Source organism: Strigops habroptila, chromosome 10, assembly GCF_004027225.2.
Source record: "Strigops habroptila isolate Jane chromosome 10, bStrHab1.2.pri, whole genome shotgun sequence".
Classification (NCBI taxonomy): domain Eukaryota; kingdom Metazoa; phylum Chordata; class Aves; order Psittaciformes; family Psittacidae; genus Strigops; species Strigops habroptila.
This window is the reverse complement of record NC_046359.1, coordinates 28,171,387-28,187,556: the sequence shown is the minus strand read 5'-3', so window position 1 is coordinate 28,187,556 and position 16,170 is coordinate 28,171,387. Positions and strand designations below refer to the sequence as shown.

At 41.9% G+C, this 16,170-nt stretch overlaps 1 protein-coding gene across 3 annotated transcripts in view; it reads left to right on the top strand.

Moving 5' to 3' along the window:
• Positions 1-16,170, top strand: part of CRIPT (CXXC repeat containing interactor of PDZ3 domain) — a 63,702-nt gene that overhangs the window by 21,658 nt on the left and 25,874 nt on the right. The window contains exon 5 of one of the 3 annotated variants that reach the window (XM_030498762.2): positions 8,639-8,946. The exons of the other annotated variants lie outside the window; for them this stretch is intronic. Coding sequence (XP_030354622.1) covers positions 8,639-8,682 — 44 coding nt within the window. The 3' untranslated portion in view covers positions 8,683-8,946. Of the gene's footprint in view, positions 1-8,638; positions 8,947-16,170 lie in introns of those variants that run through there. 3 annotated transcript variants of the gene reach the window in all.

The window sequence follows — 16,170 nt, the reverse complement described above, 5'->3', positions numbered from 1 at the left end:
CCCAATCTGTCATTAGATGAACAAGTGTAATTTTCTTCTTTAAGAGGACAACTAGACACTGTAGATGTATATATAGAAAATAAACACTTATGTACCAGTACAGTAGAAAAGTATGTGGGAACAAAAGTATTTTTCAAACTACAGATGAGTCAACTAAACAGTGTCATTCTGGGATGAATAAATAGGGCTGTCATATTTTAAATAAGGGAAGTAATTATCCTGCTCTACTTGATCCTTTTAAAGACTCAGACTCCTAGGTGATAAGCTTCATACATTGCTAAGCCAAAATTCAGAGGGCATGTGTACAGCAATACAAAAAACTTAGGCAGAGTGCATTGAAATCTGTGTGTGTGGGGAATTGCTTTGTTGCTGAAAGTATAAGTGATTAGATTTAAATGTAGCAGCAAATCAAACTTAATTATCAAACATATTTTTAGGCTATATAATGTGTAAAAAAAATACTAGATGCATCTTTTGACCAGGTTATTGCTGCAAGAAGTATTTTTCCAAAAGTCCTGTGGAAGTAATATCTGCAGCTCTGGCTGCAGTCTGTATCAGCACATTCAATAAGAGATGACTCAAAGCAGGACTTGTATATTGTCAGTAATAGATGTGTCAAATCAGGGCCTGCACATAGTCTACCCAAATGACATTTATTAAGGCTGGATTCTGTTAATGACACTGCATAGGACTGCATTTGGCAAGCAGTACTTATAAAATGTAGTCATTGTGCGCTGGCAGCTCGTCTGCTTTGTCCTGCTGTCACTCAGATATGTCCACAGCTTCCCCCATTTCAGTCCTGACATGCTTTTGTGTTTCTGACGTCCTTACTTTTGAACAGTTACTGGTGGTGATTACAGTAATACCCTATGGTTCCAGTGCAGGTGAGGTCTGAGTGACCCTAGTCCACAAAAATAAAGAGCAAATGGGAACTGCTGCCACCACAAGCTGAGATACTGCTGTGTATGGGGATAGATGCCAGCATTGCTACTGTCATTTTGCCAAAATGTCTAAGTACCAATAAAATGTCTACATGTGACCAGAGAAGATGGAAATGGCATCACTAATTCTGGGGATTCTTTATAGAAGCGATGAATAATGTTTCAGTTTTGAGTCTCTGGTTTTTCTCACATTTCACTTTCTTCAAAGCTTTGTTTTGGACCAGGCTGTTTCTGCTCATTGTCCTGTGGGAGAGCTGGGAGTTTCAGTTGGTATTGTAAATGTTTATTTGGGTCTACAAGTGTTAATGAAGGTTTTGCAGTGACTCATGAGAGCTCAGACCATGATTCATCTAACCTCTACTGAAAATTCTTTCCAGAGCCAGGTCTCCCATATTGAGAATGCTTTGTTCTACACTCTCATGCACTGTATGCTGGGTTTTGAGATCTGATTCATTCCCTTAGCACAGTTCTTGAGCCTTTTAACTTGAATAGCTTTCAAGGTGATAAGATACAATTCAGCTTTTAGTCTTAAAGTAGTTCTTCATGCAGTGTTGCTATTACTTCACTGTATTCCTACTTATTTCTTCCTGCAAGTTATCCTCCAGATTACTATTCCCCTTTCCTTCTTGCCTAGCCATGTCTTACACTCAGAATATAATGTTCTCCATGACTCATATTCCAGGCAAAATGCCATTCATCCTAATAGAGTGAAACAGTGTATATTTTCCTCATATTAATTTACCCAAATCTGTTTTTTGTTCAGATCATTTGCTGTACTTTCAAATAAATCTTATTTGTTCTTAACATCTTCTAGCTGATGATGTCTCACACTTTACAGTTTAATAGATTAGACCTTTTAACTTCACTATGGAGCATGTAAATGCTAAGATTTGTTGGGTTTTTGCAATGAAAAATTCAGATATGGTTAGCTTATGAAATTTGTTAATGGTTATAAACTGGTAAATGAGCTGTGGTCTGATTCAGTATCTCATCATTCCTTAGCCTGTACTTCACACTTACTTGGTACATAAGCAGCATTTCCTAGGTGAACATGTGTGTAAAACTCACACCTCTGGAGGTGAAAATTCTGGCATGATCTGTATCCCATAACAAGTTTACTTTTAAGTTGGGAAAGAAAGTTAGGAAAGTTCTGACACCCATGGCTATTTTAATGCTCTATAATAGTGCTGTATTGTAGGTTGAAAATACTGACATGGCCTATATCACAAAATGGCTTTATTTTTGTAAGCTGCTTGCCAAGTTCAGAGAGTGAGCATCCTCTTTACAGGCTGCTCGTGGATGCATCCACCAGGTCATCCCTTTTGAGCCTGAACATCAAACTGTGAGAAGTAGCTGTTTATCTCAGCTGTTCATGATAGCTTTTGGAGGATGGCTCTATTTCCAACCTTATGTTGGGAGTGATGTGTTTGACTTGAGCATTATGTACTATTCAGACATATGTAGTAGATACGTTTTTTTTTCCCTTTTCTCTTATCTCCAGTAAAAAAGGGTTAAATTAAAACCATTTATTTGATGTCTTGCTTGCTAGTGGGGAAGGTTTGCTTATTGAGCATTGCAGCAATATAGTTTTCAGATTCCTGGCTTTGGGCTTGAGTTGATGCTGCATAGGTGGTTTTGTAAGGACACCTAGAAATTGAAGTCAGCCTTTTGAAGCTAATCAGTCTTCAGCAGATGATCTACAGTTACAGTGTTAGGAAATGAGACTTCGTCTGCTAAGGAATGCTTAAGGCAGGACTGCTCAGCGTTTGGGCAACCAGGCTGCATTTGGCCCACAAACACAGTACTACTCTCCAGCTTGTGCTCATCCCAGATCACATGCATTGTAGTCAAGCGTCAGCAGTGCTTGCCTACATACTCTGCACTTTCCTGGATATCCAGGGATGGTGTCACAGCAATTAGCTGCTCAGACAGACATGACTTGAAGTGGCTGATTCTCAGAACAGGGGTTTTAACCAAAGTCCTTACTTCCACTAGATCCCTAATGAATGGGTAATAGATTCATCTCCTATCACTGGCCCTCTCTTTAAGAATATTTAAACTAACTTTTACAAAATGTAACTGTGTCAAAATAAGATTGAAAATGACCCCATCCTAGGAACCTGATCTACCCATGTACTCTAAGCGACACAGTGCACTCTGCTAACCTGCAGAGGAACTGCCCAGGAGGTTATGGGCTTAGGTTTGTTTTATAAGCAAAGCAATACACACTGGATATTATGCATTTCTGATTGGAAGTTATGGTAATTTGTTTCTCATTCCCCAGAGTTTGATCATATACTGAGACCAGTATCAGATAAGCAAATATGAAATTTTCTATTCAAGGAAGTACTAAATCTAGAAGAAGTTAAAGATTTTTATCACCATTTTTATTATGTAGGCACAGATACAGTTTGCAGCCATTTGCATTTTTTAACCTTGCAATCAGCGTCCATACCTAAGTTATAAAACAGGTCAGTTAGTTCTTTTACGTCTAGTGAGAACAACTAATTTTTTTATTTGAAATGCCTTTTTGCAGAGTTTTGCTTCATATGCTAGAGCTTAAGCCGACCTGTAAGTTTTGAGTACCAGGCTAAGACTGAGACTAGGACTCAAATGATTATCTGCTTGCGACAGGGCTTTTATAGGTTTCTTTGAAGCACTTTTTACCAGTCACTGTCAGAGAAAAGGTTTTGGACTAGGTGAATTGGAACCTTCTCATGCTGGTAACATCCCTGTACTGAAGTACTTCATTCATGTCTGAATTGTTGTCCTCTCTGCAGACTCCAGCACTAAATTACCTGCTATTTTTCTTGAGTTACTATTGTCTTCTACAGATTTTTTTCCTGTCAATTCCTAGGTAATGAGACACTTTAACAGTAGATTTTGAATTATTTCACAGAACTACACAGAGACCAAACTATGCCAGTTTGGCCATTAAATGGAATGTTTTCGTTTCTTTTAAAAATCAGCTTTTCTTTATGTGTGGACCCTTGGCACCATCTAGTGTTTGAAAACGTAGACCAGCTCTAGACCGCTGAGCACAAAACATCATTACAGAAGTTTCAGCCATAATAAAAGCTAGTGGTGCTCTGTACCATCAGCTAATTAATTTCACACAGTTACGTTTTTCCAGTTACAAAATACAAATATACCAGACCAGGATATGGAAAAGACTTTCCATGCTTATTATTTCCAATCCCTTGTCTCTCCCATGATGTTACGCTGGAACTAATAGATCAGTTCAGTGTCAGAAGTGGACATCTGTGTGTCCACTGCTGGCAAATGTACAGTACTTTTCATGGAAATCAGTATGGTGTTAGATAAATCTTCAAGCACAGCTTGGATGGAGAAAATAATTTTCTGCTCCTGGTCTAGATTAGTGGCAGCTTCTGACCCAACCATACCAGCAGCCCTCCCAAATTTAGCTGCTGATTAGCCCTCTTTCTAGGGAATGATACTGGCCTTCCAGTTCTTGCATGAAGTTTTGCAGAAACAGAACCACAATTACATATATGTGTACTGTATAATTACATGCGCTGCTCCACAAAAATCTACCAGCAAAGCTTTTCTGTCAACAGTTTGCATTTCACAAGTGTGCCACCGCAACATTTGTTTTAATAAGATCAGTAAAGCATGTATAGTTTTAGCAGAGAATTCCATGGCTTCTAACAAAGCTGAGACAGCACAGTGTCTGATTTCTGGTACCTCGGGACCATTGCTTGCAGCAGCTGAGTGCAAAGATCTGTGTGAAATGTACAGTGTGGTTAGCCAAGTGTGAAAGGGAAAAATTGCTGTGATAGCAAATTACGCTTCCTTCTACGTGCTAGGAGAAATGTGGTCAGGCAAAAAAAATGACATCCTTTTGTCAGTTTATGCCAGGCCGAATGAAAGCCTGGGAGAGGAGGTAGCATTTCAACTGATAGCTTTGTCTTGTTCTTGTGACTCCATGAATGTGACCCAGCTGCTGGTTATTGAGGTATTGCCAGCAATGGCTGGGAAAAGACAATCTGCTATAGATAACTAGAGCTAGAGGCAGAGGATGTGTGGAAGACAGAGAACAGAGAGGATATTCAGTGTTTAAACTAAACTTTATGGATTCTCATACATAGACTGAGTTTGGCTATGCGTGGAACAGATTATGAGTGCTTTCCCGGAAAAGTAATCAACTGGACTAGAAAGCCTGGCCCATCATTAAGGAAGTAATTGTGATTGCCTTTTCATGGATGTTGAAGAACCGGACACCTGAGCTAAGGCTGTCCTGGTCAATCCCTTGCTGGTCAAGGGAGAGAGGCAGCAGGTTCCGGAGGTGATTTATGCCTTGTCTCTCTGGCATTTATTTTGGAATGGGGTGAATCCAGATCTGAGAAGGCAGTTTTTCCTTTCCAAGACTACAGAGGAGGCCAAAAGAGGCTTAGACACCACACCAGTTTCAGATCTGTTAGGTGGGATGAATCCTCCACTAAGTTGGAGGCAGCAGCAAGCCTTCTGATGAAAAGCACACCATTAGTGGTTTGAACTCCCTTCTCTGTTCTTTATTCTGCATACTGAGGGTAAAGGTAATAGGCATGACAGTCTTGAGACCCATGCTCTGTAGTATATAAACCAACCTGCATGTGCGTGGTATCTGTTCCCCACTGCCCCTCTGCCTGTGGACTCCATTTACATTTGTTTCAGTCCATTTTTATTGGCTTAAATAGAATCATAGAATCATAGAATCATAGAATCGTAAGGGTTGGAAAGGACCTTAAGATCATCTAGTTCCAACCCCTCTGCCATGGGCAGGGACACCTTGCCCTAAACCACGTGGCTCAAGGCTCTGTCCAACCTGGCCTTGAACACCGCCAGGGATGGAGCATCCACAACCTCCCTGGGCAACCCATTCCAGTGCTTCACCACCCTCACTGTAAAGAACTTCTTCCTTATATCTAATCTAAACTTCCTCTGTTTAAGTTTGAACCCATTACCCCTTGTCCTACCACTACAGTCCCTAAGGAAGAGTCCCTCCCCAGCATCCTTGTAGGCCCCCTTCAGATACTGGAAGGCTGTTATGAGGTCTCCACGCAGCCTTCTCTTCTCCAGGCTGAACAGCCCCAACTCTCTCAGCCTGTCTTCATATGGGAGGTGCTCCAGCCCTCTTATCATCCTCATGGCCCTCCTCTGGACTCGCTCCAACAGCTCCATGTCCTTTTTATGTTGAGGACACCAGAACTGTACACAGTACTCCAAGTGAGGTCTCACAAGAGCAGAGTAGAGGGGCAGGATCACCTCCTTCGACCTGCTGGTCACGCTTCTTTTGATGCAGCCCAGGATACGATTGGCTTTCTGGGCTGCAAGCGCACACTGAAGCCGGCTCATGTTAAGCTTCTCATCAACCAACACCCCCAAGTCCTTTTCTGCAGGGCTGCTCTGAATCTCTTCTCTGCCCAGCCTGTAGCAGTGCCTGGGATTGCCCTGACCCAGGTGTAGGACCTTACACTTGGCTTGGTTAAACTTCATAAGGTTGGCATCGGCCCACCTGACAAGCGTGTCAAGGTCCCTCTGGATGGCATCCCTTCGCTCCAGCGTATCAACCGAACCACACAGCTTGGTGTCGTCGGCAAACTTGCTGAGGGCGCACTCAATCCCACTGTCCATGTCGCCGACAAAGATGTTGAACAGGACCGGTCCCAACACTGATCCCTGAGGGACACCACTCGTTACAGGTTTCCAACTGGACATCGAGCCATTTACCACAACTCTGCGTGCGGTCATCGAGCCAGTTTTTTATCCACCGAGTGGTCCATCTATCAAATTGATGTCTCTCCAATTTAGAGACAAGGATGTCGCGCGGGACAGTGTCGAACGCTTTGCACAAGTCCAGGTAGATGACGTCAACTGCTCTGCCGCTGTCCATCAGTTCCGTGGCTCCATCATAGAAGGCCACCAAATTGGTCAGGCAGGATTTCCCCTTAGGGAAGCCATGTTGGCTGTCACCAACCACCTCGTTGTTTTTCATGTGCCTTAGCATGTTTTCCAGGAGAAACTGTTCCAAGATTTTGCCAGGCACAGAGGTGAGGCTGACTGGTCTGTAGTTCCCCGGGTCTTCCACCTTCCCCTTCTTGAAAATGGGGGTTATATTACCCTTCTTCCAGTCATCAGGAACTTCACCTGACTGCCAGGATTTTTCGAATATGATGGACAGTGGCTTAGCAACTTCATTCGCCAGCTCCTTCAGGACCCGCGGATGGATTTCATCAGGTCCCATGGACTTGTGCACGTTCAGGTTCTTAAGATGGTCTCGAACCTGATCCTCTCCTACAGTGGGCCTAAGGTCTTCGTTCTCACAGTCCCTGCATTTGCTTTCCAAGACTTGGGTTGTGTGGTCAGAGCATTTGCTGGTGAAGACTGAGGCAAAGAAGTCATTAAGAACCTCAGCCTTCTCCAAATCCATGGTAGCCAGTTCTCCTGATAGCTTCCGGAGAGGGCCCACATTGTCCCTAGCCTGTCTTTTATTTGCTACGTGTCTATAGAATCCTTTCCTGTTATCTTTTACATCCCTTGCCAAACTTAATTCTAGCTGGGCCTTAGCTTTCCTAACCTGGTCCCTAGCTTCCCGGGCAATGCTCCTATATTCTTCCCAGGCCGCCTGTCCTCGCTTCCACCTTCTATAAGCTTCTTTTTTCCCTCTAAGTTTCCTCAGTTTAAATGATCGAATGAATGCAAGGACCATAAAGCCAGAGGCAGAATTAAGCCTTTCTTTGGGACTGATTGCACCAAGGTCTCTGTGCAAACTAATTGACAGTACTTTAATTGAGCTGTGTCTAGTCTGGTTGTGGCTGGTGGATACAGGCCCTGAGGCTCTTCTTCCTCACAGCTGTCAGAACACGACCACTCATCTGTCCCTCAGAGTCAGCAAGACCCCTACACAGGGCTTACTGCAGTCCTTTCTGCAGAGGAGAAATCAGGGTTACGTGAGTCACAAGCTGAGCATGAGTCAGTTACGTGGCAGAACTGCAAACCAGACAAATGATGTTCTAGGAAGTGTTAGTAACAGGGACGTGTAAGCCAAAGAAGGTAATTTTGGGGGTCTGTTTGGCACTGGATTTTTCTTCCACAGCTGGAACAGAGACTCCTGTTTTGGGCACTGTGTTTTTAAAAGAATGGAAAACTCAAGAGAGCTGAGAGGAAAGCAATGAAGATGACAGACAGTTCAGAAATCCTGCGCTCTGAGAAAGGACAGAAGGAAGTTAGGCTGAAAAAAAAGAGGGAACTGAGGGAAGGGGAAATACAGCAGTCTGCTCAGTATATTTTCAGTTGTCATGAAGTTGATTCAAGCATTGGCTATGTCCAGTGCAGGTACAAAGTTAAGAACTAACTACCTTAATTTTTAACAAGAGAGATTTGGTTTAGCAGTTAGAAAAAATTTCTAGTTAGAAGGGCAATGCAGTAGTGTGAGGGGATGCTGCTCATGGTCGTTGTGGAATCACCTTCACTGGAAGCTGTTAAAAAACAAGCATCTGTCAGGAAGAGCTTGATATACGTCATTCTGTACCGGTGCTGGGGAATGGTGTAAATGACACCAGGAAATCCCTTCCAGCTATAGATCTCTAAAGTCTCATTAATGCTGTCAAAATCCAGGAAAAGCTCAGACACAGTGACAGGTATATATGACCTCTCTTATCAATTTAATGATATGTCTACTTTTTTTCCCTCCCTAGAGCTTGCGTTCCTTGGCTGCCTCTGGATGTGCAAATCGAAGTAGAGGCAGGAACCCCGTTGTGGCTGAATACCAACCTGGGACTTGTCCTGGACAAGGACTGTGCTGCCTTCCTCTGGGCATTTCTTACTTCCATCCTGGATTGCTGCACTCATTCTCATCAGAACAAAGGTAATCTGAGCTAATTTGGAAGCGTGTACTCTGTATTGTATCATACACAGATAGTGGCATGACATGGGAGTTAATCAAGGTAGTGCCTTGGTCTCAGTGAAGAGCCAGTAAAAACTAAATGCAGTGAACCTATTTAAATGTTTGTGTCACATGTATTTTTAAAGTGCAGACCAATAGAGAATGTAAGGTCCTGTGAAAGATACATTCCTCACTGAATTGTGCCATGTAGGGACTGCAGGGGCAGGATTTGCACTTTACTGTGAAGTGCTTAAGAAGTTCTCCAGCTGCCCAGATATCTGAAAGACAATAACAAGCTTTTTCTGTCTGATGCAGAAACAGAAGCGTGTGTGTGTGTTACTAATGGTGAGTGTTCTTTTTGTAAGAGTAAGATGCAATGGAGCCTTAAGAATGAAACATTCCATGTACTTCCATTTATTTGGTTATACAGCTCCTGCTAGACAGGCCGTGCCTCCAACACAGAATATAGATATCAGAATCCAGTATTAAAAGGGATCTTGTTCCTCACTTCCTAAGGTGTTTATAATTGTCAGTCATCCTGCAGATTTTACAGCCAATACTAAAAAGAGAAGTTTATTGCCATATTGTGTCTTGAAATTATATGTGCCTACACTCTTTAAATACACTCTTATCTGACCTTGTCAGATAAGAGCTGAACACAGTAGTTAAGTGTGTAGCTCTTCCAGTCCTGCTGTATATGGTATTTTAAATAGTAAGCTGTAATATTTAATAAAACAAATAAACAGGCTTCCAAATTGGCAGGAGAGATAAGTAGTGGAAGAGCTAAAAGTATATCTGGTAGGATACTTTCTTCTCTTTCTGCCCTCTGCAAGGAATGTTCCCAAGACAATAAACTCAGAATTCAGTTGGGAAAATGGTAATTGTTTTCCACTCCTGTCATCAGGAAATTGAAGTCAGAGCAAAGTACTTCACTCCTGTTATCATAACCACAGATGTCTGTAGCATTCCCCCTCACCCCACAAATTGTTTGGGAAGTGTTTGTGTTCAGTGAATTTAGGATAGTTTTGTGGATGGTACAGGCAACCTGAATGTTCATGAGTGAAAATAATAAATACAGAAGAATTGTGGAAGGTTGACTGTAGCTGCATGTTATCTTCTGTACACTTTATTACAAGTTGTTCACACAACAAGATTATAGCTGGCAAAAATTAGTTAGGACCAGAACGGATATATTCAAAGTTCAGGAGTTGGTTCTTGGTTCTCTGCTGTATGGACTAGAAAAAATGGACACAAAGAAGCACCAATTATCCAAAGGCCTGGTAAGTTCTTTCACAACCTCTTCAGTGCTCTCTGTCAAGCCTTATGTGTGCTGTGTGACACAGCATCTTCTGTGCTTGGTGAGTTTTGTCACACTTGACAAATGCTGTCTTGGAAATACCTAAATTGGGTACACCATGGTACTTGCTATAGCACCTTCCCCCGGGGTCCCAATATGTCCTGGATTCCTTCTTCCAGCCTCTGTGGAAAGAGAACCTTCCACCTCAGCTGGCCTTGGGAGAGTAAAAAGCAAAGAATTAGGCAAGACAGCATGCCTTGTAATGTCATCAAATGGTCTTTAAGCTATGGTACACACTGTGACAAGCCTTGTCCTAGAAGATGTAACTCTTGAGAAAAAAAAAAAAAAATCTGGCTTTTTATATATAAGAGCCGAAAAATCTTACCCAGAACTGACCTTCAGGGTAGGAACTGAAAGGATAGATGTACTGCTATGCAGTGTTTAGGAACACTCTGATGAACATCGTGTTGGGCTGTGGACTCACAGGTGAAACACGAGCGAGGAACCAGGCTATTTCACTCCCTCTCTACCTTCCAGAAGAGGCATTAGAGATGCATGTGGCATGCACACTTCTGGTATGCAATTCCTTGAATTCTGGATAAAACCCCACTTTTCAGTGCAAAGCAAGTCAGTCTGAGTGCATAGTGCTTCTGGTCAGCTTGTGGACAAACAGCAACTTTGACCTTGAAAGTGGGTTTGAGAGCAAGCTTCGATGCCGTTGGATGTATCCAGGAACAGCTAATTCTGCAAAATTCATTTCTCTGGAAACTTACTCTGTAAGTCACTTAACTGATTTTCACATCCTTATTCATGGATTCACACAGCAATGTACAGAAGAAAGACGACAGAAATAGCAAGTCTTTGGTTTGTTTACTTGTGCCTCAAGTGCTACATCAAACTAGTGGGGTTCTCCTCTAACTGAAACTAACTGGATTTTGAATCTGCAATGAAATTTTGTACATAAATAAGGTATCGAATGGCTTCTTTATGACCAGGCTTGTCTTTTTTTAACACATGTATCCATGCTCAGAAAGCTCCTTCTCTCCTACTGGGAAAGAGGTAAACAGGCCTGGAGAGAGAAGGACCTCTGCAAAATTGCAGGATGTACTGAAAGAACAGAGTGGGAGCAGGAGGAGCGAGGGCCCAACAGGTTGTGCAGGGCAAGACAGGGAAGAGAATTGGAGACAGTCAGAATTGTTTACTTAAGAAATATGCAGACTTCTGCAAACTCAGAGCTTTGTTTTGGCTCCTCTTGACTCGGTATGAAAGACTGACTTTGCTGATAGCTATGGAATAAGTGTCAAGGAGGTGAGAGCTAGGCTCATTTTTTCCTGGAGCCTTCCTATTTTATTCATAGGTTTGCTCTAGATCCTTAGCTGTCCAAAGTGGAACATTCTCTGTATGACCGTAAAGGCCAGATGCTCATGTGGGTGCATGCAAAAACTGCCTCAGTGGTCACTGTTATTGCATGACCAAGAGCTGTCAGTTTACTGTGTGGACAGGCAGGGAGAGGAGGGATGGAACACATGCAGAATCAGCAAATTGCAGAAATGGATTGAACCATACATGGGAGGTGAGTTCCGGGCATGTTCAACAACAGCACGCTTGAAACATTGCCACCAAATCATTCTCAAGGGTCTAAAAAGACCCTGCACATCTAAAAAGAACTATTAAATTTATATGTCAGTTAAACAGACATCAAATAATGTTTTGGATTTTTATTTTTTTTTAATGAAAGGGCAATGATTAAGAACAGATAAGGTTAAACAATTCTCTAAACAATGAGCTTTATTGCAGAAATATACAGTGTGCTGAGAGACAATTTCATAAGATGCCATTCTAAATCCCAAAAATCATGTTAGAACACTGAAAAGCTGGCATTTAACTGTAATGGAGCTGTAACACTAAGACAAATTTATCTGAAGCAATATTAAAAGTGCCAGAATAATTAATGTACTTCTAATGCTCTCTACTCTCTTGCAAAGCCCCGTATCCTTCCCTGCTGATTCTTCCTCTGAAGCAAAATAAATGTTAGCAATAATAGAGGCTCAGATCACCTTACAAAGCTGTAAAGCCATATATCATAAGAAATGGGAATTCTTTGCCAGTGAAAATACAGAAAGATTTTCTCATTCTCAAATGTCTTAGCTTTTGGCATTTGGAGTAAAACCAACTCTTTTTGAAAAATAAAGCATTATTTTATGGAAAACTTATGTTTCTTAAGAGCCTAGAAGCTATAAAAAGATGCTTTCTTGAAATCACTGCGATTTTAAAAAGCAATAATGCAACTCATATGTTTTCTAAAACAAATTTCATTAGTAAATATCTCACACAAAGAGTAAATCTTTCTTGCAAGCCAATGTATCATCCCAGAAGCTGCAGTTGTTTTTCAGTGTCTCTTTATGGTAGCATATTGATGAGATCAGTCAATAAGAGTTGAAGAAAATTTCAGAGGTAGAAAAATGTGTTGCAGCAGAATGAGTGACACATGGGAATCCCACATCCACAGTGTCAGTGCTGATACAGTGCTGTGTCAGTACTACTCTGTCAGGAGCAGAAGGCAATTACTACACAAAAATAATAACTCTTTTCAGATTTCCTAACTGTAGCAATAGAGGTGTTGCGTGTGTTCAAACTACAGATGAATTCTATGGAAAACCTTTACTTTAAAAAAGAGTAGAAAGCAAAGTTCATGGATCTTGGGAAATAATAATTTGAAGGTCTTTCAGGCCTCTCTAATTTCTTGTGCACGTGAACATATTTACTGTTCTGCATGTGTGAGAGAACACGGGCTCTTGCTCTATGCCTCTTCATCTCTTCATTTATTTATAAGCCCTGCAGCCAGAAAGAGTCATCGCAGATCATCTTGTCTTACTCCAACATAGAGACAGCTGGATTTCACAAATCAAGCCCACCACTTCCAGTAGAAAGAATCCCATCCTGGCCTTTGAAATGGCAAATGCCAACGGGTCTGTCCAATTTCCTTGCAGCCCTCAGGGTAAGCCCCAGAGCTGTGGCCCCCCAGAAGAAGGGACCTTCTTTTGTGTGGAGTGACTTCCAGAAGCATAGGAAAGTAGGAAGGTTTTCCCTGGAGTCCCTCTTGTTGAAGGAAAGCTCCATTTATTGGGGCAGAATTTCCTTCAGTTACATGGAGAAGCCCAGAATGAGATCTACAGTGTTGGATAAGAGTAGACTATTGAAAATTTGAGGAGAATGAAATTTCTTTTCAAACTTCTCCATTTTAACAATACTTACTGCAGATCACACAGGTCACATCAGCAAACTGAGCATTTATTTTCTGCCAGAGAAATCTCAAATCATGCAGCAGTGCTAAATGGATAGAAAAGAATAATTTCTAAGTCTTTCTCGTGGCTCACTTCATCATAAAATACACTTCAGTCATATTACAGAAACTTCTCTGAGCAGAGTATGAATCTGCCAAATTTTAGGCCCAAGGAAGGGGAAAAATGTTGAGATCTACATATAATCCCTCAGATCAGAGAGAGCTGTATTGCTGCACCAGGAGGTATTAACCTGCTGCAATAGCACCATAATTCTATACTGTGTGAAAGGATGGCTGAGAAAGTCAGAGATTTCAAGTGCATTCAATTTCAAGTGAAAATTAAAAAATCAGTTGTCTTCGCTCGCACTATAACAGGTTCCTGCAGTACTTTGTAAACTCCCTTAATTATCAATCTAAGTTCGGAGCATACTGAAAAAAAAGATGCTACCATCTTTTTATACATTCTGAAAGCATAGTTTAAACACTAATAGGAATGAGCATCTTCCTGACAATGAAAGAACTGCACTGCTGGCTACACATTGAGAGGCAAGTCTATTCTAATGCACTTCTTATGTTTGTAGGGATAAAAGGGAAAAAATAGAATGAAACCAATCTTACAGGAAGATAAGTAAAGTTATAGAAGTCCACATTACTGCTATTAAGTAAAAATAATTTTTGGGGTTACTGAGACATGAAACTACATGGGAACAGGGGGAAAGCGTTCCACTACCAAGATGGAGTTACAAAGGTTTGGGAACACAACTGAACAGCTGTGAAAGTTCATATCTAAATTCACTATCTTGATAGTGTCCATCACAAGTGTACAGCAAACATTAGGAGGATAGAAAAGTTCACTATAAGCATTATTCTTGGTTGTTGAAAAAGCTGTGAAATCTCTGGTGTGACACAACCTGCTAACTTTTAGTATTTGGTACCTTTAAATCAGAATGAGAAGCTAATGCAGTCCATCCAGAAAGCTTCCAGCAATTCACCACCAAGATATTTTCTTAAATAAATAAAAAATTGAAGGCAGAGTTAAACTGAAACACTGACAAAACTAAATGAGTTCCCAGTAATGTGAAAAAAGAGAGACAAAGTGATATTCCAGATGAAGGTTATTTGGAGTTACAGCAGTGAACTGTGTAAAGCTAAAGGAATGGTAATAAAGAATGAAAATGAATCTATTAAACGGAGGGGAAAGGAAATGGTGCCACTGAGAGATGGGTGTGTTAGCAGTGAGAAATGGGATACTCTTCACAAGAGACTGGCTCCAGAGCTGACAATCCTGCAACACGTCAATTGTTTTCAAAGCAAACCCAGCAACTCTTATTAAATATCAGATCATCTGTATTGAGTTACGAAAGCCGACCTGCCCATGCACTATTACTTGACAGCAGGGAACAGAGAAGCAGGGAACAGAGCTGCTTTAGAGTACTGACTCTGGGACCCTACTGCTGTACTAGTGAAAGCTGATAGAGGATCTCATGCCTCAGGGAGATGGGTGCTGCAGCACTTTTGTGCTGGAGCTGTAAGTCCCTGAAGCTTAGTGACAGTATCCAGTGAGCATTCACCAATTTCTTCTTTACTCTTACAGGTGATGGGATAAGGGATAAAGAAGTTATCTGAGGTGAGTGTTTAAAGGGGATCCCTGCTGCCATCACAACTAGCTATAGCCAAGATCTCAGGTGCTTAGCAGGGTTTCTGAACTTCTGTGCCCCACCTGGGTGGACCATGCAGGTTGGACAGCTTCCCTCCCACTGGGGGAGCAACAGGATCGCAGGCACTGATCTGCCGTGCCCTAGGGCATCGAGGCATCCAAGTCTTTCTTAAGGCTGGAGGCGTTCATTATAAATGTATTTTATTTTAATGTGATGTTAGGCTGCAGATGACATTCACACTTACAGCCTTCTGCACAACCCAGTTTCCAGTTTTCTCTCAGCTGTGTTTATTAGAGACCATTTCCACCCCTCTCTGCTCCAGCCGGATCCTCCACTGCACTCACAGACAGCCTGTGGCCATATTAAGTATTTAACCTGGGGAGTGGCAGAATCTTTTCTCTGCCTAGGTCTGAAAGCTGTCTGAACACCTTTAACAGGTCACAGCTTGACACATGTCTTAATATTACCCAACAGTAACCAGAAAAATAAATAAAATAGGTGTTGGCAGGCAGCCTGAAATAAAATCACAAGTCACATTGAGGCTCCACTCCTGTCTCCCTCTCCCGTGTTGTTCCTTTCTCTCTCTCTCAGCAATTTAAAATCTCATTCTTCCTCAAAGCAGCCATTCAGGGCTGGTATTGGGGAGTAAAAGCCATAGCCTTCAAACACCTTCCTTTCTCCCATTGTCTAAAGAGATGCACAGCAGCAGCTGGGAAGAGCCTTTTCCTCCTGGACACAACCATACCCTGAACTCCAAAATTTGGGTGTTTGCTATTTCTGCACCAGCCTCCATTTATCTGAGCCATTGCTGTTGTTTGCTGCTTCTCCTTCAGTTTATTCACCCACTCTTCACTCTCCCTGCCCATCCTGGTTTTCACTCTTGCCCTTCTCTCTGCAGCCTCCTTCCTACACACTTGCTCCTTCCTTTGTTCACCTTCTTAAACCTCAGGGCTTCTCCGCATGACCCTCTGACATCCAACACCAATATCTTCTGTAACAGTATGTTCTGACCTCTCCCTTCATGCACATGCACACACACCCATTATGTGACTCTTACTTGCAGAAAGACAGGGTTAATACAGAGGTCAATGGTTAGTTACCTTCAT